Source organism: Cheilinus undulatus, linkage group 7 (assembly GCF_018320785.1).
Source record: "Cheilinus undulatus linkage group 7, ASM1832078v1, whole genome shotgun sequence".
Taxonomy (NCBI): Eukaryota; Metazoa; Chordata; class Actinopteri; order Labriformes; family Labridae; genus Cheilinus; species Cheilinus undulatus.
Genome location: NC_054871.1, coordinates 39,883,892 through 39,908,339, shown reverse-complemented (window position 1 = coordinate 39,908,339; position 24,448 = coordinate 39,883,892). Strand labels below are relative to the sequence as shown.

Here is a 24,448-nt window from a genome sequence, read left to right as displayed (position 1 = left end):
AACTCAGTGGATAATTTCACTCATGGTGCAATAATGTGAAGTTTTGGATTGTGATCTCTATGTGCTACTGTGTAGTTAATGTAGGTGTAAAAAGTACAAGTATTGCGCTCAAGTAAAAGTACAGTTACTCTGGTTGTACTAAATGTACTAAAGGAAAAAATATTGCCTACTCAATTACAGTACTTTGTTTACATGTAATTAATTACTTACCACCTATAGAAAACAAGCACTACTTTTAAAAATTCATTTATAGAGGGAAAATGACAATCATGACCTTCTGCAACTATTGTTGTTGCTAGGCTTGGTTATAAAGTTAAATATTGATCAGCAGATATGAAAATTTCTGCCAATGTTTACAGTCTATGTAACAGCCTTAAATATCAGCAAAATGTAGAGGTTGCCTTGGCAGCCAACTGTGACAGTGTTACAATGTCATTTAGCAGATGCTTTTATCCAAAGTGACGAACATTCAAGAGCAAGAACAACACAAGCAAAGATCTAGATCAGAAGAAAAAGCATAAGTAAGTGCCACAAAGTGCTTCAGGTCCAGTTGGACGCAGGTGCTGCCATGCAGTGTTAAAGGCAAAGCACATAATGTATACAAGTTTTTTTTTAATAAACATCAACAATGAAAAAAACAAAATTTGAGATCTCTCACCATCGCCATCCATTAAAATGTCTTCACAACAACTAATGACCAAAGTACCAAGTGCTGGGTCACTTACAAGGAGCTGGGCAAAAAAATCCCAGAAGTAGAGCAGGACAGTGCGAGCCAGTTGTAGTTGGGAGACTCTTTCTACCACCGGAGACAACAGTGGAGAATAGTCTAGCTAAGTGCATAGTGTTCTCTAAAAACTGTGAGCCCTACCAGAGTTTCTACTCTCCTGCCCTTCTCTTAACTTCACTTGACTCATTCTCTTTATTCATAAAAGACACTTTGTGTTCTTTACAATAAGAAAAGGTGTGTATAAATTGTTATCAGAAGCGGCTAAAATGAGATTGGAAATATCAGCATCAGTGTCGTGTGTGAGTGTGCTAAATGAGTGTATTCACTGAGCGCACTCATATTTTTGACCAATGACATATCAACATGTGTCTGCAGCAACTCATATATCAGTTCATAAAATGAGAGAAACAGAAAGTTCAAGTAGGCATTTACAATACCAGTATGACCAGTATGCTCAGTATCCTTTTAGAATGGATGTCAGGGAGGCTTAATAAGAGAACAAAGTGTCTATGGTGGCGTAACAGCAAACAGAGGGGGAGGACAGTGCTGTGTGCCCACATGTCTGACATCTGAAAACATGTCTTTTTGTGCCTCTGCAACACTGTAATTTGCCGAGAAATCTTCTAAGTATTAAACTACTGTGGAACCACTATGATTTTACAAAGGTGGTGATGGCAGTCCATGCCTGGATTCTGGAACTGAATGCTACATTAAGCAACATATGACATGTCCATCTGATGGACAGAGATGAGAAGGATATATATCCTTTCATTTAGATAGAAACAAGTGTTATTCCTAAGACCTAAACTGTCATATACTTTAAGACTTAAGGGTTTTTCAGATTTGTTCTAACTACAGTATGCGTAGATATATCTTGTCCATGGTGGAAAAAATTCTTCTGATATCAGTCACATCTCTCATCTTAACACATGCACATAAAAAAAGATCTCCCATTCAGAGAACAAAGAGTAAATCTTGATGCACACATCTTTGGGCCATACATAGTGCTGAGTGAGAGTGAGTGAATGAAATTGCTCAAGTGTTGAACTCTTCAGAAGAGCAGATGAGCACTAGCAGATGTGCAATCTCTAAAGGGTGCAGTTACTGTATCACGTTCTTGGCAGGATCCTCAAAAATGTACGTTTATGTCAAATTACAGACAAATGCCAGATTATTCAGTATGTTTTTATACACAATATAAACTTACATAAAAAGCCAAGAAAATCTTGAGTATTTCCCCTGTACATGGATTTTTGTATCTTCAGTAAATGCCTTTGATCAAATCCGACTATCCTCACATCTGCTGTAAACTTGTTTTCTTTCCTCTCTGACCTTGGATATCCTCCTTCTTGTTCTTTCTACACCGGCAAACTGTAAGAGTGTTTAATCTGTGAACTGCATTGTTTGGACGCTCCAAAGACGCTTTGCAGGTCCATCTGTGTTCTGTTAAAGTGATTGGTCATTTCTCAGATAAAGCAGCTGGACAGTTCCAGGGGGAAGACCCCTGCCATGTTATCTGAGGCGTAGGAGGAGAGGAGGGGTAGGAGGAGGGGGGAGGAAGAGAGATCCCAGCAACGTGTGAGAACTCCCAGACACAAACCATAACAGAAGGACGGCTTGGTTACCAGGAGGCAGAAGTGGGACAGGCACAGGACCCTGCCATGGGGACATGTTTGTAAGAGGATTCTTAACTTAATGTTGATGAGACATCAGGGACCTCTGCAGCCAAGTGTCACATAACTAAGGCTTTCTTTAAATCCACTGATGTGTTTGTTGATAACAACAGCTAAAAATAAGATGTTTTGCTTTGTGAATGGACGGGGCTTAATGGTTTAAAGGGGTGTGCTGTATGTTAACTGGCAGAATATTTTCACTTCAGCCTCATCCCATACAAACAGCTTGGTGCATATTTCTCACCTTCAATAAATGTAGATAACGGGGCTACTCTTGTGTCACTTTGGCCCCTGCAGGACTCTACCATCACGTTAGTTACATATGCATCAGCTAGTATTTCTAGTATCTAACAGTGTTCTTATTGACTTTATGGGTTTCTGCATGGTGAGGTTTTAAATTATACTGATTCACTGTGTGGTATTTCTGACATTTTGGCTAAAACGGGTCTGTCCTGTGCAGATACAATGGTTTATGAAGAGATGGAAGATGTTTAGATTGCCTTTACGAGACTGGGGAGTCAAGTGTACTCAGATCCTGGCCCTGGTATGATATATAAACCATCCAAAGAAAAGAAGTCAACAATAATAAGAAACCAGCATTTTTCAACATGTATTACTTTGTGATGTATAACAGTTGCTAGAATAGGTTTTACATTAAAAACAGTAAAATTTTGGCAAGGTTTGCAGCTCTGTTAAGTAATTAAACTTGACTGTATTAGTCAAGTAGTCACCTCACAGCATGAAGGTTCCAATCCACGTTGGACAGGCTTTTTCAGTGTGGACTTTGCATGTTCTCCCCATGTATGTGTAGGTCCTGCTTCCTCCCACAGACCAAAGACGTGATAATTAGGTTTTTTGATGACTAAATTGTAGGTATGAATGTGAGAATTTGCTTGTCTTTATATGTCAACCCTGGGATTGACTGGCAACTGAACTTTCACCCAATGGCAGCTGGGATTGGCTCCAGCCATTTGGCAGTATAGCTAATGAATGGATGGAGATGCACCCTGACCAATTAATTTATGTGAATGACCTGACAGATGTACTATAAGACTTCAATATCATGTGTATTTTATGGAAATAATATATGTCAGGTAACTTGAAAAATAAGTACATTTAATTTAAAATGGTACTTGGACTTGTATAGAACTTTCTGGCTGTGCTTTTAGCATGCAGGTCAAACTAACCTATTCACTCCATATTGATACACTGATGGGCAAGGCTGCTATAGTGCACTCAGAAAGTATTCAAGTCATAGGTTTTTAATCCCTGAAGGGAAATGTACAGTTTAAACTCTATTGTTGAACATACTGCACACACATAGGCTGAATCACATGCAAACACACATGTGCAAACAAGATCCCCATGGACATGCACTAATGGAGAGATGTAAGAGTGATGGCCTTGCTGCTCTCGTTAAAGTGCTGCCATATTGACACAAATATTCAGACCCTTGTAAAAGTTACATCTGGAGGAAGGTACATCTCATCATCTGCCCAATACCATCCTCACAGTGAAGCATGGTGGTGGCAGCATCATGCTGTGGGGGTATTTTTCAGCAGCAGGGACTGGGAGACTGGTTATAGTTGAGGGAAAACTGAACGGCACGAAGTACAGAGATATCCTCAATGAAAAACTGTTTCACAGCGCTCAGGATCTCATACTGGGCTGAAGGTTCACCTTCAACATGACAGTTAGAAGTACACAGCCAAGACAACACAGCAGTGGCCAAGGGACAACTCTTTGAATGTCTAAGAGTGACTTGAACCCCATTAAACATCTCTGAACACCTGAAAATGGGTGTCCACCAACAGTCCATATCCAACTTGACTGAGCTTGAGAAGATTTGCAAAGTAGAATAGAAGAAAATCCAAGTCAGCAAAGCTTATTGCATCACATTCCAAAAAACCTGAGGCAGTAATTGCTGAAAAAGGTGCTTCAACTAAGCAACTGAGTGTAGATAAATGAGAGAAATTAATTTAGAAAAATGTATGCATTGTACTGCATCAAGCTTCAACATAAAAAATGGAAAAAAAAAAAAAAAACTAAGGGGGTCTGGATATTTTCTTAATGCACTGTATATAGAATGGCCATAAATATCAAATAATCACATTTATACATATTTATACACAGTTACATGCCACTGACACAGAAATAGGAGCAATTTAGGGTTAAGTGTCTTGCCCAAGGCCACGTCATCATGATTGCAGGAGCTGGGGACAAACCTCCTACTAAGCCACCAAAGGAAAAGTCAAATTAGCAAAATATGTCATAATACAAAGCCAGTACTGGAAAGGTCTTCTGTTTGTTTGATACAGCAATTGTGCAAAATTTCTATACCACAGTGAATGTATTGCTCTTCATACTCTTTCACCTGACACCAAATTTATTCAAATTCTGAACAAAAGCGCAAACACTGAAGCAACAGATTTACCTACAGTGACTTAGTTGTCACGATGGATAAGTTTCAGACCTGTTGAATAACTACTTAGTATTCTAATATGTTGTTTATGCAATACAAATCCTTAAACACAGTGAACAGATTTTCATCAAAGGGTAAAATTTACATCAGTGATTCAATACAATATTGTGTTCTATTTTAAAATGACCCAAATTTGTTGTGTTTTAGAGCAGCTATCAATAAGGAAAAATAAGTCATGTCTTTCTACTCTGGGAGGAGGCTGTAGTACTTAAGGAGAACCAACACATGATTGGGGACAAAACTTCATGCAGAAAGACCCTGCTCAAAGGGGGTTCAAACCAGGAACCTTCTTGATGTGAGGTACCATGTAACCACTACACCATTGTGCAGCTCTTAGCTCTTTGAGTTCAGGATTAAGTATGACGGGAGAACACTGCACATGACTTAAATCCCTTTATATCTACAGTGTCTGTGTGATCCAGCTTAAAAGAAATGAGAATTTATTCACAAAGATTAATTCCCTTAGTGCCCACTAACATATGAACACTTGTTCTTTGCTGGCAAAGGTCACCATGTGGCCTGCACACTTTACAGCACATGTTTAATGGATTCAGGTGAGGCACTTAAAATGAGCCTGACTGTGATTTCAAGTGTCTGTCACAGGGTGTTACACCTTGCGTGAGTACAGGATTACAGCCTAATGATATACATAGTGCAACAAGGTATCACATCACACCTAAACACAGCAGAGGGTGGCATGCTCAGATTTATATCTTTATTAGATGATAATTAAACCTCAGATCAACATGCCAGGCAACAAGTGACTTGTCTTATCTTGTCTAATTTGACTATTGTGTTTCAGGATTATTTCAGGAGAAGTGATGCACTGGAATTCATTACAAGCTAAGAGGAAAACTAATCTCTTTACACAGGCTGCCTGTTGCTTTAGGAATTAATTTCAACATTTTAATGATTACTTTCAATTCTCAGAATAAGAAACTATTTAATTGGTCTATTAAAGTTTTAAGTTTAATTTGCCACCCTGAAATCCCCATATACATCCCTCTATGTTGATGCAGGACTCCAAATGATACACAAAGGTGACAGAGACAATGCAAGGGCTCCTTACTATTGAATTACTATCAGAAAGTGTTCAGGACTTATCTAATTTATGAAATACACTTTTATTACTGCTTCTTTTTGGTGATACTAGTAGTCTTTAATGACCTTTCAAGGTATTTTGACTATTTTTGTCATTTATAATGTATTTTTGCTGCATTTACTTCTTACATGTTCCCTGTGTTGTAATTACAGAGCGTTTAAAAAGATGGACTACATTACAGCTCCACAAAAGTGAAGCTTAAAACATTTGGAACTCCCTCCACTGCCTCCTCACTGTTAACAGATATAGCATTGGTCAAACTATGAAATCAAAAAACATATCAAAGATTTTTTTTTGAAGAAAAGAAGTTATTTCTTTACATACTTATTTGTGCTTAGTAAGACGAGAGACAAGTTAAGTTGTATCTAGTTTGTTATTCGATGCTATAGTAAAAAGTGATACAAGAACATGATTGACAGCTCTGTTATGCTGCTCCTGCAGCTTACTTTACTGGATTAGGAAAATAGAGAAGGAACAGCAAGAGGAAATCTCACAAACACAAAAACTTCACACTACAGGATTTTAGGCCCAGTGTGTTGTCCCAGCAGTCTGGGGGTGGTGATGGCAAGATTTGAGGTTTGTTGCAACTTATTATTTGTTCAAACAATCAGGAAATCTCACAAAATGGATGTTCTCTCTTCTTAATCTCACACACATAGTAGTGAACATAAAACCCAACTGCTCCCCTTGCCAAGAAAAATACTGAAAACAAAGACAAGCCTGAAGAAAAATGGAAACAACATGAGTGCCTTTATAATGTCCCAAGAGAGACATACTAAGCCTGTGCTTGACAAATTGATACAGCAATATATCGTCACATGCACCTTGTCGATACACGCATCAATGCAGATTTTACAGAATCAATATGGCTGTAAATGCTGTGACTAAAGTTTAAAAATACATACCCCCCATGATGTAGTTAACAAAAATGGCAGATGCATGATGCAGTGAATGTCTCACTCCTCATAAAAAACGAGTTGAGACTGACACCAGTAACATGGATCAAAGTGTTTATTATCAGCCAACAGGCTAAAAACAAAGTTACTGGACAATTTGGGTTTTTTTCAAACAGGAGAAAGTCAAGAGTCAGATATGAGTCATGCAATCTGTCAGAAGGTAAAAGACTGCAGCAACACCAGTCTTAGACATACAACACCATGCTAATTAGCAGTTAGCAAAAAGAGCTTGGCTCACCAGGCTAATCTGTGCCGTCCCAACCAGCACCGAATGACGCTGTAAACTCAAAGCTTCCCTCAACATCTGATTTCGAGATCTTAAGTATTACTCTATGTTTTATTTGTAAAGACCAGGGTCGAACAGTGGCGCTGCTAATAGCTTCAGGCAGTTGCTCAAATATAGAAAAAGTGGCGCAGTTTTACGCAGATGTAAAGCAAAAGTCATTCTTGCAAATTCAAGTGGGCTTATATCAAAGCGAAACCAGAAAATTATATGAAAAGTTTGAAAAACAGCTGCTAGAGAGACAACAGTGAGGCCATTTAAAGTTTACAAAGTTAAATAAAATGTATTTGCTTTTATTAATAGCTAAGTGATCATAAATGGACTATTTACTTGGATCTTTGAGGATCTGAATTTTAAGTATTTTAAAGTGTAAGAACCTTTAATCTTCCTCTTCTGTTATCCTCTACAATGAAGAACAGCTGCCGTAGTGAATTTAGTGTAGGACATGCTTATTATGACATGTTTATCAACCCAAATAAACTTGTATCGCGATACATACTGTATTGTTGCCTCTATATAGTGACACGTATCGTATCCTGAGGCTGTGGATAATACCCAGCCCTAAGACATACCAAAATAGAGTTGACAGACAGCCAATGACATGAACAGTATGCAGTGACAGACAGAATGTTCATCCAATTACCCTCTGAATTTTGTTTGAAACGCTCTGCCCTTCCCCTAAACCATCTATGGGGTGATACCCAGTTGGATGTGAAGTATACCCCAAGTGTTGGTAATATGACACAGTCTTTTTGGCGAGTAAGGTTAGTCAAACACAAGAGTCATCTTACTTTCATAACTATGTGCACGCTTTAAATCAGTTTCCCAACCATTATTCCTTCGAGCCCCCCCTACATGTACCTAACAAAAGCTTAAAATCTTTGTATAAACTACTTAATAACTGCTTTATCATGTTTTTGTCAATATTTGCAAATCTAATTTTGGGAGTCCCAGGGCAGACAAAGCCTTGCATCCCCTTAAGATCTCTGGTGCCCTCCCGGGGGATCCTGGACCCCAGGTTGCAAAGCAATGCTTTAAACCATCACAAATCTATTCTGCTGCAGAGTAGCAACCTGAGGGATGTTTGATATTTTGATGTTAAGTTAAATGTTTTATTATAGGAAGTGTTTACTGTACCACCAGTCAATCTCTTTTGAATAGACTGTCGTCACAGTAATCACCATCGCAGGATGTCAGCATCTGTTGTTGGAGTATTTTGCTTCATTTTTGTACAAGTCGATTGTCTGTCTTTATATACTGTCAGTGGTTGTTAGGAACTTTGTAACTGGGTTCCGGTTGGCACCATATAAATAAAGTTTATTTCTAGAGACATTACAAATGAACCAAGGTTGTAAAGTCATAAAGACACAACACAGAGACACTGCACTTAAAAATACAGTGTCAGTGTGACTATGCACGCTGCATGAATTCAAAAGAGTTTTAAAACATCTGACTGACCTCACCCGCATGGTGAGATACTTATATTAGAAACATGATCTTTGACCTTGCCCATTGTTGCCATGGTTCCTCAGCCTCTCCTGCCCTGGCCCATGGTTGAACAGAGAGGAGGAAGGCGAGGCACGGGGCAAGAGGAGAGAAGGAGAGGAGGAGGGGGTTTGTGGAGAGTGAATACGGATGCATAACCACAACAGGTGGTGTTGATTTAAGGGAGTTCTGCCTTTCCATGCGCTGGAACCGAACCCAATACATGACAAAGGCAGATCAAAGTGTGTTTCACCGTGCTGCGCGAAAATCCTCGTCAAACCATTCTGCTTCCTCCCATGAGCTCTATTTCCTTCTTTCTCTCTCCAGTGAGGATACATCACCCCCACTCTTTCTAAGAAAGAACCGCTCACAGATGCTGTGCGGCAACAGTATGAACACAAACTGTCATTTCCTTTAACAGTAAACTTATTAGAACAAGGCTTTTCACTGTTCTGCTAATAGTTTCTTTCTTGCACTTGAGAGCCCCTCAGAGTGCAAAGAGGGCAGATGTAAAGTGAGGAAAATGTCATACAGGATTATAATTCTACCCGTAGGGGAAAACACGATATTCTACAAATGAGGCTACACACCGGAGCCTGTGAGCGCACATAAACATATACAAACTCTCATAGGGCACTTCAATGTAGTATCTGGATGTGGGCCAAATTTCATCTCCCTGAGGCTCTTATACAATCCACACCATGTCAGTTTCAATTGCCAACTGCCAAGTGCATGAACACACATACACGCTGACATATAGAGACATAAACACATACACATCTCAGAAAAAAATCACAGCACTCTGGTAGGGCTGGGCGAAAGGGACCAAAAATAAACTTAGCTGGATGGAAAAACGCAATTTATGTCATGATGGGTTTGTTTAAGTTAAGAAAAGAATGCTTGTCACAGTATCAGAATGACGAACTTTAATATGATTCTAGTTCAAATCAAACAATATTAAAACATTATTAACAAAATGGCATAAAAACTGAAGTCCAATACAACCAAAACATTATTTTTGTTTCAACTCATTGCATTGCAGACATACTCTAAATTGCACCAAAACATTGTCAATATTTCTATCTTAAGGTTGTCAGAATTTTCTACAATCCCTCTGTGTCGGAAATGTTTAAAAAATATCTCATTTTAATGATCAGTGGTACCAAAAAGTACAGAAACTTAATGATCTTCAGTTATATTTTGTGAAAAAAGAAGAAAGATTATCTACATTGCACAAATATCTTGAGGATGTCAAAATTTCCAATAAAATTCTCAATTGTCTAATTATTATGAGAATCAAAAAGTACAGAAACAATGATTTTATGTCATATTTCTGACCATATGAGAGAGAGCACTGTCCAAAAATTGCACAAATATGGTGGCAACAGTTGGAAATTGGGTGCAGAGAGGAAGCTCCACCTACTTTTCCAAAATTTGCCAATGTATTTGTGCAATTTAGATAGCGTGCAGGAGTTTGCCTTTAAAACGATGAATGACATAGTATTGGATGTATAGTTCTCCTATTTTTGTTGCAATGGTATCAAATTAATATAACTATTACTTGATTTCTATTAATAATATACCTAATCTAAGGAAGGTCATACTGTCTTCATAAAATATGGATTATATTGGAAAATATAGGAAGACTGCGGGAAGTAAGCTGTCAAAACTTGTCAGGGCAACAAAAAATTCTACTTGTCTGTCAATAAGAATACAAAAATAAAATAAATAGAATCATAATTCCACATTTGGAAAAACAAAACAAACTTATATGCTTATATTGTGCTCAACAAGCATGTTACTGTTAGTGGTTCTTAATTTAAACGTTTTTTTACTGTGCAGTAGACTCAGCATCTATATCTTTGAACATACTGTCTTAAACAACATCTGATTTTAAAGTGCATCAATATTTTAAAAATTAAATAAATTGCCCATCCCTACTCTGTACTCACATAGAGTCCTGTGTGCCTGTCACCAAAGAAGGGGAAAGCCACAGAGATCTCCACCAGCCTGGAGCCTCCGTCGTCCTGAGCGATGGTCTGAAAGTCCCCCTCGTCCTGGCCAAAGGGGTAGAAGTCCTCCAGGGGCACAGCGGGTTTCACCCCAGGCAGCAGGTCCAGGGAGAGCAGGGTGCAGAAGCAGGGCAGCAGGGCTCGCAGCACCAACACCATGGCCTCAGCCAGCCAGGGATGGAGCTGACAGCAGGCACGGTGGATGGGGAGGGAGGAGCACGCACACCTGAGGCAACAAGAGCAGAGCAGAATAGAGCAGAACAGGACAAGACCGTACGTTCCTCCTCTCAACCACAGCAGTGTGAATCCTCCTCTGACTGCTCTCTGGCTCTGCCTCTTTCTCTCCTCACTCTCTTGTCCTTCAGGAGTGAACTGGGCTTCTTGTGTGAGACGGGGGAATACTGTAGATTCCTTGCATTCTGCTTGCTGCTGAGTACTGCATGAGAGCCACACTCCGTCTCACTGAAATGAAACGAGGGAAGGAATGAAAGAGGGGGAGCAGCGTGATTCAGCTGAGATTTTTTTTTTTTTTTTTTTTTAACAATCCAGCGATTTGGTCCTTGATGGTCAGCTTAGAAATATCCTCAATAAAAGCTCTATTCTGCCTGCCAAAGGAGTTCTTTCAGTTTTGGCCCCACCTCCCCCACAGGGATTCACTACCTTGCATAATTAGCTGCTTCCAGCCAATAGCTGTAAAGAGGCCGGTAACTGGATAACCACTGGGCGGATCTATGATAATCAAAGGGCTGCTTTAAAGAAACTCTGACAAGATTTCCCCTTTTCAGCGAAACTTCTACTACGGACAGTTAAGGCACGCGAGGTTACACAGTGAGGAGACATGCATGTGTGCTGCTGTCAGTCTCTGACACCATTCACAGAGTGTGGGAGACAAAGTACACAACTCCATTACCTGAGTTAAAGTAGAAATACTCCCAAACAAATATTACTCCAATGCAAGTTTGCATTTAAAAATAACCTAAGCACATTTGCCTCACTTAACACAGTCCTCCATGGTCTTGATAAAACATCTGTGTCATGCTTGAGTAAAAATATAATATGGATCTAACACCAGAGGAGGTTTTTGACCCTGTATAAACCAGCTCTAAACAGCCTTTCTGAGAATGGGTTGTGGTGCCTGTCTCTTTATATGCAAATGAGCTCATTCTCATCCTACCCCCTTTTACCACAAGGGGGTGCCAAAACAAACAGGGCTGCCTGATTTGGTGGAATCTTGTCGACATGCCCGAGGAGAAGCATGGCTTCCTGAAGCCACACTGCAGTCCAGACATATGTTTGTTTGTGTTTCCCTTATCACTAACCCTAATATTTCAATGAAAAAACGTGACTGTAACTTTGCAGACCAAAAGCTAATGTCGCTAACATGACCACATAAATGAAACGAGTTAGCATGCTAAAGCTGATAGCATGTACTTATAGTCCTAAGAAAAACACAACAAAATTGGTAATTCAAAAAACGTACACTTCTCTCATCGTTAGATTTGCCACAGATAATGGGCCCTGAAGAGGAGTTTGGCAGCCAATTCTATATTGTACTAAGGGCTTGTCCACACAAAGAACGGACACTATATTTCCGTTTCATTTTGCAAAAGTTTTCCATAAACACAGGATCATTTCAGGAAACTTCTGCGTAAGCAAGGAACCACTGAAAACTCTGTAGTATATATGCCAAGCCTGTAAGTGGCATTGTAATGCTGCCATGGAAATGCACCAAAAGAGAGAGGGTTACAGAAAACTGCCCAAAATTTTATCCTGGTTGCCCTTCTGGTTGCTCTCTGTGGTGGATCTAAGAACATCTGGTGCGTGCTGTTCTCGGTGGTGGTAAAGAAGCATCAGATTTTGCTGTAAAAGCCATAATAAGCTCAGTAGCTTCTGCAGCACGAACACAGTCAACAATACATGGATGTACATAATAGCAATATGAATCACTTTTCATTTCATAACTGTTACACACAGGCTTAAGATATGGCTGTAAGTGCACAGGGTGGGAATTTAACAACCAGCCAAATGCAGGTACTTCTGAGCAGTGTTCAAAACTTATGGGCCACTAGGGCGGGTAAATAAATATAGCATAACCTAACAGAGTGATTCTGTAACAGTTAAAAGCATAAATTTAAACCTTTTTTCCTGCTTGTTCCTATTAACTTTATGAGCAAAGCCGAGCAGACCTACACCCTCACTGACCCAAAAAACCCCCGCCTCTTCCTCCCTGTGTCAGAGCCACTATCAAATGTTTGTGCTAGGATGGTATGACTCTTTATCACATGAGAATGTTTCTCCACTGCAACTGGTGTATCTGCTAAAGGCGTGTTTGAGCCAATGTCTTGCTTGTCATATGTCCGAGGTAGTTATACAAAGTCTGAATTTTGGCATAAGACTGCAGAAATTGCACATAAAATATTAAATTCTAGCGAATTTGACATTTATAATGCAGGAAAGTGCCTGTGAATCTACAGTGCCCCTATAGGAAGTACAGCACACATTTGCATGGTCAAATACAAGACTAACTGGTAAAAAAAATTAATTAATTAAAAAAAAAGTTTGAAATGAGCGACAGTTTGGATAATTTACGCACCGACTCTCTCTTATTAAATTTCTATAATTTTAATACGATAAGTCTTGATTATTATCATACCTTATGAGATAATGCTGTTTGTGAAATAATGTTTGCTGCTGGTAGATTTTTTCTTTCATCAGCCACAGTGGCAAATAGATGAAAAGTTACTTTCCAACCCTGGTGCACAGGTGAAGAAAAATCATTCTTTTCTGCCATACCTATCATCACCACCACTAAATGAACTGACTAATCTGAGCATTTGCTCTATGCTCATAACCTTGCAAAGTCAACGGATTGGCCATATTCCCTGTCTGTCATCAGAAAGATCTATCTTGCAAAGCTTCAAGCTGAAGCACTTGTTCCCAGTAAGAGAACAAGGAGAAAGAAATGTCCGTGGTTTAGTTGCACTGCTAGCTTGTAAACAATGATTTCTGGTATAGCGGTTAGCTTTGATTTAGCAGTGGTTAAGGGGCAGCTTTTTCAGAACTGGACACCATTTCTATATTAAAAGAAGAGCAAAATAACACAATAAAGGCTTTTCATGATGAAAAAGATGTTTTGCTCCTCTTCCTAGAAACTTTGACAAGAATTTGATTTGCTAACTAGCTCCACTGATAGTGAACAACAGTAAAGGTCATCTGTCACATCTACCATATCATATATTCTGTTGCTTTGATTAGCCTGTTAAGAAGGTGAAAGACAGTGTTGGTCCAATCCAGCTACAGCAACACCACAAATAACATACAGAGCAACAGGAACATATTTTGTCTTTCTGATAAGATTATAGTAAACAAAATAGAATTCAACAGCTGGTTTCAGAGCAAAATTAGCTTACAACTGGAGTATTCATAAAAATAGATGTACACGCGTTAAAAACACTACATTTTTCTCTGTGAAAGTAATACGTTTCCTCAGACATAATTCCCAGGAAAATACAGATACTCAAAATATAAAGATTTAAATAAATATGGGCTGTTGCTTTCTATGGTTCTTTACAGAAAGCTGGACTGTAAGAGGGGGGAGTTGTCTTTAAAGATACTTACACAGTAGATGCATGTGTGGATGTAAACACGCAAACACATGAGGGAAACAATATATTTGTTGTTTTTATGAGCCACAAAGGAGTAAGAAGACCACACTTAAAGTAAGGACGTTAGGCTTGGTATTCCTTGGTCCCCTTGGAGTCTGCAACCATCTGAAAGAAAACACTGACAGCACAGGCAACAGAGAGCGAAGGTCATTCTCTCACCCACAACACTAAATCCACAAAAGCTTTTAATGGTGCGCACCAAACACCAGAACTCACATGCCATGAAAGGGCTGTGCTGTCCTTTAAAAGATCACAGAAGACCTTTTTCCATGACGAAGTTGTGTTACCAGGAAAAACATCATCAATTATCAAATTTGTCGAAGAAAATTGTATATTCGTGCTCTGATACGCCCAGTTTATTAAAAACAATCATAGCTTTAACAAATCAAATACAACACATAATAAAATTAATGAGCTACATTATGAATATTGTTTATGACACCCTGAAACACTAATAAATCACATCACAAGGGAAATCTGTGAACGATTATTCTAAATATTTGGACATAAATTCTCATTTAAACATACAAACAGTGATTATGACACAAGAAATTGGTACATGATCAATTCAACAAATCAAAGTTTAAAACTAGAATAAAGCACCAGCCAAGGAAACCATTCATCACATTGTTTCCTAAAAAATGACGCAGCATAAACAGACTTAGACAGCCAGAGGAAATCCTTAAAACAATTTGGCACATCCAGTCTACTTCTACACAAAAACACTCATTGTTTGTTGTTGTTGAGTTTTCCTGCAGATTAATTTAATCCGGTGAGCACATGTGCACGGGCAGGAGCAGACGCCTCGAGAGAGTGTGTTTGTGTGGATGTAGCTTGTAACTTAATGTTGTTGGGAAGCTGCCAGAGGAGCTGTGAATGAGGCAGACGGAGGTGCTACATACTTCACTGCAGGGTCTCTACCTCTACACACCAGGCTGCAGCATCTGATTGAAATAGGCACGTCGTCTGCTTGTCTCCTGGTCTAGCTGCTCTTTCAGTGTCAACAGCTATGACAAACACAACATTGCAAAGATATTTAGAAAAAAGATTAAATTACATGTAAGCATTAACTAGATTTATGATCGAAAAACCTTTCCAAATTCCAACATTTCAACAAAAATACCTGCTCCTCAAGGCATTTGACCCTCTGGCGATGAGCCTTCTCCCTGGTCTCCAAAGCCTGTTCCGCCTGAAGTTGACCCTCTCTCAAATGCTCCGTCTGCAAATCAAGCTCCTGGTGATGGTGGGCAGTCACCTCTAGGAGGTGCTGTGCATGTGAGTGCTCCAACTGGCAGATTTGGGCCTGGTATCAATTTACCAGAATCAGAATCAGAATCTAGTTTATGCCAAGTAGGTTAACAAGGAATTTGTCTTGGTGTTTTGGTGCTAGAGCAATGAAAACAGATGTAGAAAAAAAATGTAAAAGGCTATTTAAAAGCCCTGCTTCGACTGCCATGCATTTTAAATAGTTGTAGAATAGGATAAAGAAACCAGTGTTGAACAGAATATGTACAAAAGGTGCAGTGGAGGAGCTGCACAGTGTAAGAATTTGCTAGATGACAGTGAGTGCATGCAAGTTTGTATCACTGGACAAAGGTATAAATAGCCACTTTCTATGTTAGTGTTTGTTGCAATAGTCAGTCTGTGGAACAGATGGGAAACTCAGAAGCTTCCTGACCCTAAGAATACTGGGTCATGACCCCTGGCTCTTCTACACAAGTAGAAACTACAACACATTTTGGTACATTTTAAGAGTCAAAAAATGTTCTTTAGAATTAAAACTACAATGTGTAGAATTTTTGCACTGAAATGTCTATAAATTGAAAACTGACCACTATACATTCTACATACTTTAGTTGAGGTCTTACATTACTTCTAACAGTTTTCAAAGCCAAAGAAATGATTTGTTTTTTTTAATTGTAATGGGATGCCTCTTGTGACGGTGGCTGTCATGACAGAGCCACCATAACAAACACAACTTGTTTACTGCTGCCATGGAGGCATTGGATGTTTCATGAAAGACTGCTCCATAATGCAGTGCTACTAAAAGCTGCCATCCTGTTGCTGCATCTCATTCATGTTTTGTGCTGCATACTTTACTTTGCGAGTTCAATTTGCCCATGTTGCCACCCTTAACATGGAACTCCCACCACCCCTCGTAATGTTGCATCCCCATTGGCACTTCCAGGCCAGATAAAGACTAAGCCTGCTGCTCAGCGACCCACCTCCACGGCATACTTCTGGTTTTGAATTGAGGGATCTGTTCCATAAAAAATGCAGTCCATACAAGGGGTGTAATGGTATTTGTATTTGTCCTAAACCATCACAGTTCGTTGCCCGTAGGGAAATCTAGAATAAAAAATCTGGGACTACATGTTCCTTGTTTGTTGATGAACCAAACCCATACCGAACCCCAAAACCAAGGAATGAACCAAACCAAGACCTTAATGAACCATTACACCCCTATTCCGTATGGTGTATTTACCAAACAGTAAACTGATCTTTTGGTGTCATGGATGAATTTTTCATAATGACAGAGAAAGGCTGTTCAGGCTGTAAGTAATCCTAGAATGCTTTGGTAATTGCTCTCAGCAAGAACAAAGATGTGAACATTTAACAGCTTTTCTCCCTTATTATGTGAAATTCATCCATGAAACCAAAATATCAAGGTCAAGGTCAACTTTATTTATAGAGTGCTTTCCAAACAAACAGAGTTTGTACCAAGTGCTGCACAGGACAAATTAAACAGACTATATTTAAAATCACCAGCTATCTCAGATAGAAAAACACGCATACACATGCACACACACACACACAAAATGGGCTATCATAAAACGAGGACATGGACAAAAATCAACGAGGAATGAACTACCAGAAAAGGCAAAAGATTAAAAGTGAGTCTTCAAGTATTTTTTGAAGCAGTCCACAGAATCAGCTCATCATATATGTGATGGTATGTTGTTCCACAGTGCTAAAGCGGCTACTGAGAAACCAAAAAGTTTATGATGTGATTGTGGGATGGTTAATAGTACTTGATATGATGACCTGAGGGGCCTAGCTGTACTCAGTTTACTGTTCAGTAAATACACCATATGGAGTGCAGTTTTGATTGAACAGAGTTCTCAATTCAAAATAAGAAGTAAGATGCAAAGGTAAGCATAACTGGTCCTTAATTTGAATGCCCCTTTTCAAATAATTCACCCTGACCCTGTGAGATCACAGCCCTGTCCCTGTCCTTTTCCAGCTGTCTCTCACCTGTACAGTCTGCAGTTCCTCTTGTTTTTCAGCCAGCTGCTGCTCCAGACTCCGGACCCTCTGGCCTAACATCTCCTTCTCTCTGGCTGCAGAGGCCTCCCCTTCCTCCCTCCTCAGCCTCTCCATCTCCACCTGACAACAACATGAGGGTGACATAATGTGAACGACTTTACCATGATTGTTCTGCACTTATGCACCTTCCTGTAATGTGTAGAGCAGAAGCCAAGCACAAAGAGTTATGGTTCTCACAGTCTGCCTATAAGTTTTAATGTCTTTTAGCTTGCTTTGCACAATGTTTGACAAAAGAGATGAATATGACAAACAATATAACAAAAAATAATGAGTAATATATTTTTCCTTCTTTTAATGTTATGGCCTATTTATGTGCCTCAAAGCTCGGCCGACTGCACGTCTTCACTTGGTCCAGAATGTGGCAGCAGGCCTCTGACCAGCACTAAACACATATTACTTCAGTCCTGGCTCTTATATGTAAGTGGACTGTGGGTCTTATAACTGACTTTAAGATGATTTTAATTATATTTTAAAGCCTTTTGTGGTTTGGCTCGCATCTGTACTTCAAACCTTTTGCCTCGTATTCAGCACCAAGACTTCTTAGGTCTCCTGACAAAAAGCTGTTTAATGGTTTGGGCACCAACGAAGAGGGGGGCCTCTATGGTTTTAACTGTGACACTGTAGAGCTGCTTCTCATCATAGAATCAGAACAGCTCAATCTGTGCAACAGAATATTTCTTTATGATATTTTGGATTTATTTCTAATATCAAACTTTTGCTTATGCATCATTTTGATAACAGATATGTATCACATTGGTATAGTGTTTCAGATGAGTCCCAGATCTATGTCACATTAAAAATGAGTGCTGCACAATTAATCTAATCCCGACTGTAATGTCAGGATGTGCATTAAATAATCACATAAAAACGAAATTGAACGAAACATGTAAACATTCACAGCGCAGGGTGGAAAAAGTATGTGAACCTTTGGATTTAATAACTGGTTGACCCTCCTTTGGCAGCAATAACCTCAACCAAACATTTCCTTGAGTTGCAGATCAGACCTGCACAACGGTCAGGAGGAATTTTGGACCATTTCCTCTTACAAAACTGTTTCAGTTCAGCAATATTCTTGGGATGTCTGGTGTGAGTCGCTCTATTGAGGTCATGCCACAGCATCTCAATCGGGTTGAGGTCAGCACTCTGACTGGGCCACTCCAGAAGGCGTATTTTCTTCTGTTGAAGCCATTCTGTTGTTGATTTACTTCTATGCTTTGGGTCGTTGTCCTGTTGCATCACCCATCCTCTGTTGAGCTTCAGTTGGAGGACAGATGGTCTTAAGTTTTCCTGCACAATGTCTTGATAAACTTGGGAATTTATTTTTCCGTCAATGACAGCAATCCGTCCAGGCCCTGAGGCAGCAAAGCAGCCCCAAACCATGATGGCCCCTCCACCATATTTCACAGTTGGGATGAGGTTTTGATGTTGGTGTGCTGTGCCTTTTATTCTACACACATAGCTTTGTGTGTTCCTTCCAAAGAACTCAATTTTGGTTTCATCTGTCCACAGAATATTTTGCCAGTAGTGCTGTGGAACATCCAAGTGCTCTTTTGCAAACTTCAAACGTTCAGCAATGTTTCTTTTGGACAGCAGTGGCTTCCTCCATGGTGTCCTCCCATGAACTCCATTCTTGTTTAATGTTTTACTTGTTGTAGATTTGTCAACACAAATGTTAGCATGTGCTAGAGATTTCTGTAAGTCTTTAGCTGACACTCTAGGATTCTTCTTCACCTCATTGAGCATTCTGTGCTGTGCTCTTGCAGTCATCTTTACAGGACGACCACGCCTAGGGAGAGTAACAACAGTGCTAACCTTTCTCCATTTGTAGACAGTCTGTCTTACCATCAAGACTTTTAGAGATACTTTTGTAACCCTTTCCAGCTTCATGCAAGTCAAAAATTCTTCAGCGTAGATCTCCTGAGAGCTCTTTTGTGCGAGGCATGGTTCACATCAGGCAACGCTTCTTGAGAACAGCAAACTCAAAACTGGTGTGTGTTTTTTATGGGGCAGGGCAGCTTTACCGAAGCCGTCATTCTTAACGACACTACACGGGACAGGTCCTTACAAATAAAACGACTGTGATTATGGTTGCATGAGTAGAGACCAGCGGTAGCTTCAACGGGCTTGTTTGTTGACGTTAGCCATTAGCTGTAGCGCTAACGCAACGATGCCTAACTAATAGATTTGTTGTGTTGTCGCAGTATTTTACTCTGGCGTGGCATATCTTGCAAATGACTGTCTAACTCCTGTCTAAGTTTGTGCTGTCTTTAATGTTTTGGAAGCCAAAATAAGTCTACACATCCACTATGAATGCAGCAGAAGTCGCTTTGCTGGGTAGGTACAAGCAACCGGCTCACACAGACCGGAAGTCTCGTGTGATCTCGTTGTCTCAAGAGAGAAGGGGCAAGAGTCAACTGCCAGCTAGCGATGCCTGCCGCCAACTAGCGGTTAGGGGGTTAAATTACACCACAAACTACCGCACCGACAAAGTGAATAATTAGCTAATTAATTAAATATCGATACTGCATTTTAAAATATCGATACAATATCACGCCAGGAAGTATTGCGATATTTCAGTGTATCGATTTTTTGTCCCACCCTTAGTAGATACCGTGTCATATGTAATTGTGGCCTAGTGTACTGTCAGGACAGGTAGTAGGGTGTCCACAAGCCCCTGGTTGCATGCCATAGATGCCCCAAAGGCCTGAAAAAATGCAGATTACCAGGTTTGATAAGGCCTGGACAGAAGAGATGTCGTTGAGTGTGATCTTGGCTGCTGAGCAACACGTGTTTTATCATGTGTATATGAGGTTGTGTCCCACCTCCTTTAAGTATAGTGTGTCCATTAGAGCATGCTCTGACTCTTTAAGTTAACAAAACCCCAGTAAAGTCTGCAGCACAACAAGCAAAGCATCACAGCTACATAGCCATGTGATCCACATTTGAAATGGTTACCATTGTAAAATTAAAAATATTGCTTTCTAAAAGTACTCTGTCCTGTCTCAGTCTATTTTGCATCAAGCATTATTCTGTCTTTCATCATTGAGATTGATTTGCACTGTCTCTTGTGCATTTGTTATTAGTTTTTGGGTATTTTGATGGCACCTCTTACAACGGTCGTACCAATTCGCAAAGGCATTAAGATCTGTAGTCTGTGGGATTGAATTGCTAGCTTCATATTAAAATAAAAAATCAAATAAAAAGACATTTTCAAATTTTAGTGAAGCAGATACATAATCTCACCTTCTCCAGCGTCTTCCTGAGTGCTGATTTGTCTTTACCAAGCCGTGTCAGCACTCTCTCCATCTCTGTTTTCTCACTTTGTAACTTGTGTAAAGACTTTTGGAGATGGGTGATTTTGTCCTGAAGTTTCTCTTTCTCTTGCTCCAGCTGCTGAGAGCTCACCTGGGCTTGCACTTCAGCTTCCTGCTGTTGTTTCAGGCTCTGAGACAAAATTATGCCAGTAAATCAAAATGGAGTGTCATTTTTTGCAACTTTATTTGCACTTTAAACTTGATGTGGCTCACCTCCTTCAGCGTCCTGTTGTGTTTCTCCAACTCACAGTTTTGAAGCTCTAAGTCCTCCTGGTCTCTTTGAAAGTTCTGGATCTGCTCTGTTAGTTTGTGGCCAAGCCTCTTACTCTCAGAAAGAGCATCTCGTGTTCTATCCAGTCGTTCCTACAGGTATAAGCATGTTGATATGCATTAAACAGGGAGCAACTCAACTTTTTCTGCCCTTCTGCTGACCTTTATTTCTCACCTTCCTTTATATCCTGTCTTTTTTACAGTTCTTGACACACTGTTGAAAGATGCAAGCAAGAGTTGGAATTTTCTCTCACTTTTAATAGCAGTAACCTGACAGCTTTTGAGAAAATCAAGAGATTTATACCAAGCATGTTATGTTTTTGTTTGCTCAGTATCTTTTAAGTGCAGTCCCAAACTAAGACCGGAAAGCTCTCCTGAGTGGTTCTCGGAGAATTAATGCGCTTGCCTGAGAATTTTATTGCTCAGTCTTTGAGTTCCTTCAGGAAAACCACAGCAGCAAATGTAAATACAAAATGCTCAGTCTGGAGCTGTGAATGTTTCTTGCTGCATGGTAAATCAAAGCACAAGCACTGAAAGTGTGGCTATTCATCTCATTCTAAGGTTTTAATCAAAATCCCTTATTTTAAAGGAGGGATAAAGCTTACAGTTAGAAAATACAGAACGCACATGATGTGGATTCAGCTAAAGGAATATTTTGCCTTTCCGCCCGCAGGTTTACTTCACATTTAAACATAGTATGTAAACTCAGCCACCAGGGGGCTCTAAATCAAAACACTGCAAAAGATGATGTGGTGGGCACCTGGGAATCATGTGAGTGATTCCCTGCCATCCAAATCCCGCCTATCCCAGGATGAAAATGAACTCTAAATGGACAGTAGACTGGTAAAACAGACATGGGAAGAGTGTTTTGTGCATGAACACTTTTTTAGTAATAAAAAGGATCCCAACTTCATTTTCCACACATTATTGCACATCAAGCCTGCATTCTGTGCTGCCCTCAGCTGGTTGTTGATGCTAGTTTGACTAATTTAAAAGCCAGAATCACTCTGGTCTTGACCTGGCACATTCTATTTTATAAGCCTGGAAGGGGCCACTTCACCCTCACCAAATAGGGCCTTTATTAGCTGTCGCGCCATCTAGTGGCTGGCAGGGCTTTGTGTTTTGTTATGGTGGAGAGGGCAAGTGTGTTGGATGGAGCTGCCTGACGTAGCTTTAATCCAGGAGTGGCTAATCTGGAGAAGTGGGAGAATTTCTGGTCAGACTGATTTTGGGCCAGGTGCTGTGGCATTGAACAGGCTGCACTCGCTAGGATGGATATGGGCAGGAGCGCTAATTGTTTGAGTTGTGTTTCCCCTTGCACAACTCTCTCTCTTTCGGTTTGGTCCGTCTCATTGGAAACACTACTCTTACATCAGTTCTGTATATACTTTGCCAATTGTTAATCCCTCTAATCCAAGAAAGTCAAGGTGATAATCCAGAGCGAAAGATAGATAATAACTAGAGCAAAGTTGGCAAAAGAAATAGACTAAAAACAGAATGCTTAAGAAGCTTTGAAGCCTAAGGTGCAAATTTCTTTGTTATTACCAGCTAACAGCTCAATGTAAACGCACCCAGCTAACAGCTCGATATAAACGCACCAGGGGGAGAAGACACAGGCAATCTAGTAGAGTCAGATGTGCAACACATAACACAACATAAACTGAGCAAACTACCGTCTAAGTTTATGAATCAAATCAATTAACTGTATGGTGTATAGGCTAAAACGACAACTTAATAGTATAAAATACAGAAAAGCCCCTAGCAAATAGCTGTATTACCTCAAGAACCAAGTGTAAAACATTACCTCTGCAGCAGCTACAGCTCCTCAACCAGCTTGCTGCTGACTGAGTGAGGAAGAGCCATCTCCACTTAAAAGCACAAGCCATAAGAGTGAGTTGGATTCAGCCAATGTTAATGTTGAAACGAGTACAGACCTGTTCTTAATGAAAGGTGCCTAGAATAGAATCCTAATGATTCAGGGATATGTAAATAAAACCAACCAAAAATGATTGGAGAAAAGTGCATTATGAATAGAAGACTGCTGTAAAACAATAGAACAGCTGTAAAACCTGTCCTTAAAAATGAATGAGTGGCATAGTAGGTAACAGCAATAATGAAACAGTCAAACTTATGAAATAAAAATGAAGGTTTTTCTCCTTTTTAGTAGTGCAAAGAGACTTTTATTGACTTAAGAAAATAATTCTTATAATTCTTGAACTAGATTTTTGTGTCAGTAGCAGTGCTAGGCCCCAGTATTGAGCTTGGTGCAATTGTTGCTTTTCAATAAATTAATTTGGATATTTAAGTTTGAAAATATTGTAACTTTAACACAAATCAATAATCTTTTCAATCAAAAATGATCATTAGGGATGATTAGGTGATACCTGCAACATCCTTCGGTCCTGCTCACTGGCAGTCAAAGCTCTCTGCAGCTGTGCAAGCTGCTCCTGTAGAACTCCACTGCTGCTCCTGTTTTCACTGAGGCTGCCTGACAGCTTGTGGATCTGTTCTCTTAGCTGGCTCTCGTGCTGCTCAGCCCGAGCCAGCGATGTGGCTAACCTCTCCTCGCTGACCCTCAGTGCTGCACACCGGTCCTCGCTCTCACCCAGCTTCCTCCTCAGCTCTGTCAGTCTCTCCTGCAGCACACCAACTTCTGCATCTACCTCTGCTGCCCTGAGCTGGGCTCTCTGAAGCTCACCTTCAAGGGTGCGATGGGACAGTTCTAGACGGCTTGCCCTGTTCTCAGCTGCTTCCAGAGATTCCTTGACCTTCAGTTGCTCTTCATACGCACGGGATTCTGAACCCTGCAAGAGCTCCAACTTGTCCTGTGGTGGAATTTTAAGTAGAGCTGTCAATAAAATTGATGCATGCTGCTTTTAGTTTATCTTTGGCCCTTTACCCTTGACATACCTGCAGTGCCCTGGATTCAGCCTCAGCAGCTTGCAGGCTTATTCTTAATTGTGCTACCTCCTCAGCAACTTTCCTCTTTTCAGTCTTTGTACGACATGCTGCGTCTTCGTGCAGCGACATCGACCTGTGTGCTTCATGCAGCCGTTCTACCGTCTCTCTTTTTTCTGAAGTAATAATGGTAACAATGATTAAACAGAATAAAGAAGTGATATTCTAAGGGTTTGTAGGACTTGCTGGTTTCC

At 40.0% G+C, this 24,448-nt stretch overlaps 2 protein-coding genes across 3 annotated transcripts in view; both read right to left on the bottom strand.

Annotated features, from left to right (window-relative positions):
• Positions 1-11,568, bottom strand: part of sned1 (sushi, nidogen and EGF-like domains 1) — a 67,220-nt gene extending 55,652 nt beyond the window's left edge. For both annotated transcript variants that reach the window (XM_041790724.1, XM_041790725.1), the window contains exon 1: positions 10,661-11,568. In XM_041790724.1, coding sequence (XP_041646658.1) covers positions 10,661-10,879 — 219 coding nt within the window. In that variant the 5' untranslated portion in view covers positions 10,880-11,568. The remainder of the gene's footprint in view (positions 1-10,660) is intronic.
• Positions 11,569-15,109: 3,541 nt separating this feature from the next.
• Positions 15,110-24,448, bottom strand: part of crocc2 (ciliary rootlet coiled-coil, rootletin family member 2) — a 60,509-nt gene continuing 51,170 nt past the window's right edge. Inside the window, exons 30-36 of the mRNA XM_041792008.1 lie at positions 24,207-24,370; positions 23,681-24,121; positions 21,240-21,389; positions 20,956-21,156; positions 17,641-17,772; positions 15,509-15,688; positions 15,110-15,392 (exon numbers count right to left, since the gene is read on the bottom strand). Of these exons, the coding sequence (XP_041647942.1) occupies positions 15,309-15,392; positions 15,509-15,688; positions 17,641-17,772; positions 20,956-21,156; positions 21,240-21,389; positions 23,681-24,121; positions 24,207-24,370 (1,352 nt within the window). The 3' untranslated portion in view covers positions 15,110-15,308. The remainder of the gene's footprint in view (positions 15,393-15,508; positions 15,689-17,640; positions 17,773-20,955; positions 21,157-21,239; positions 21,390-23,680; positions 24,122-24,206; positions 24,371-24,448) is intronic.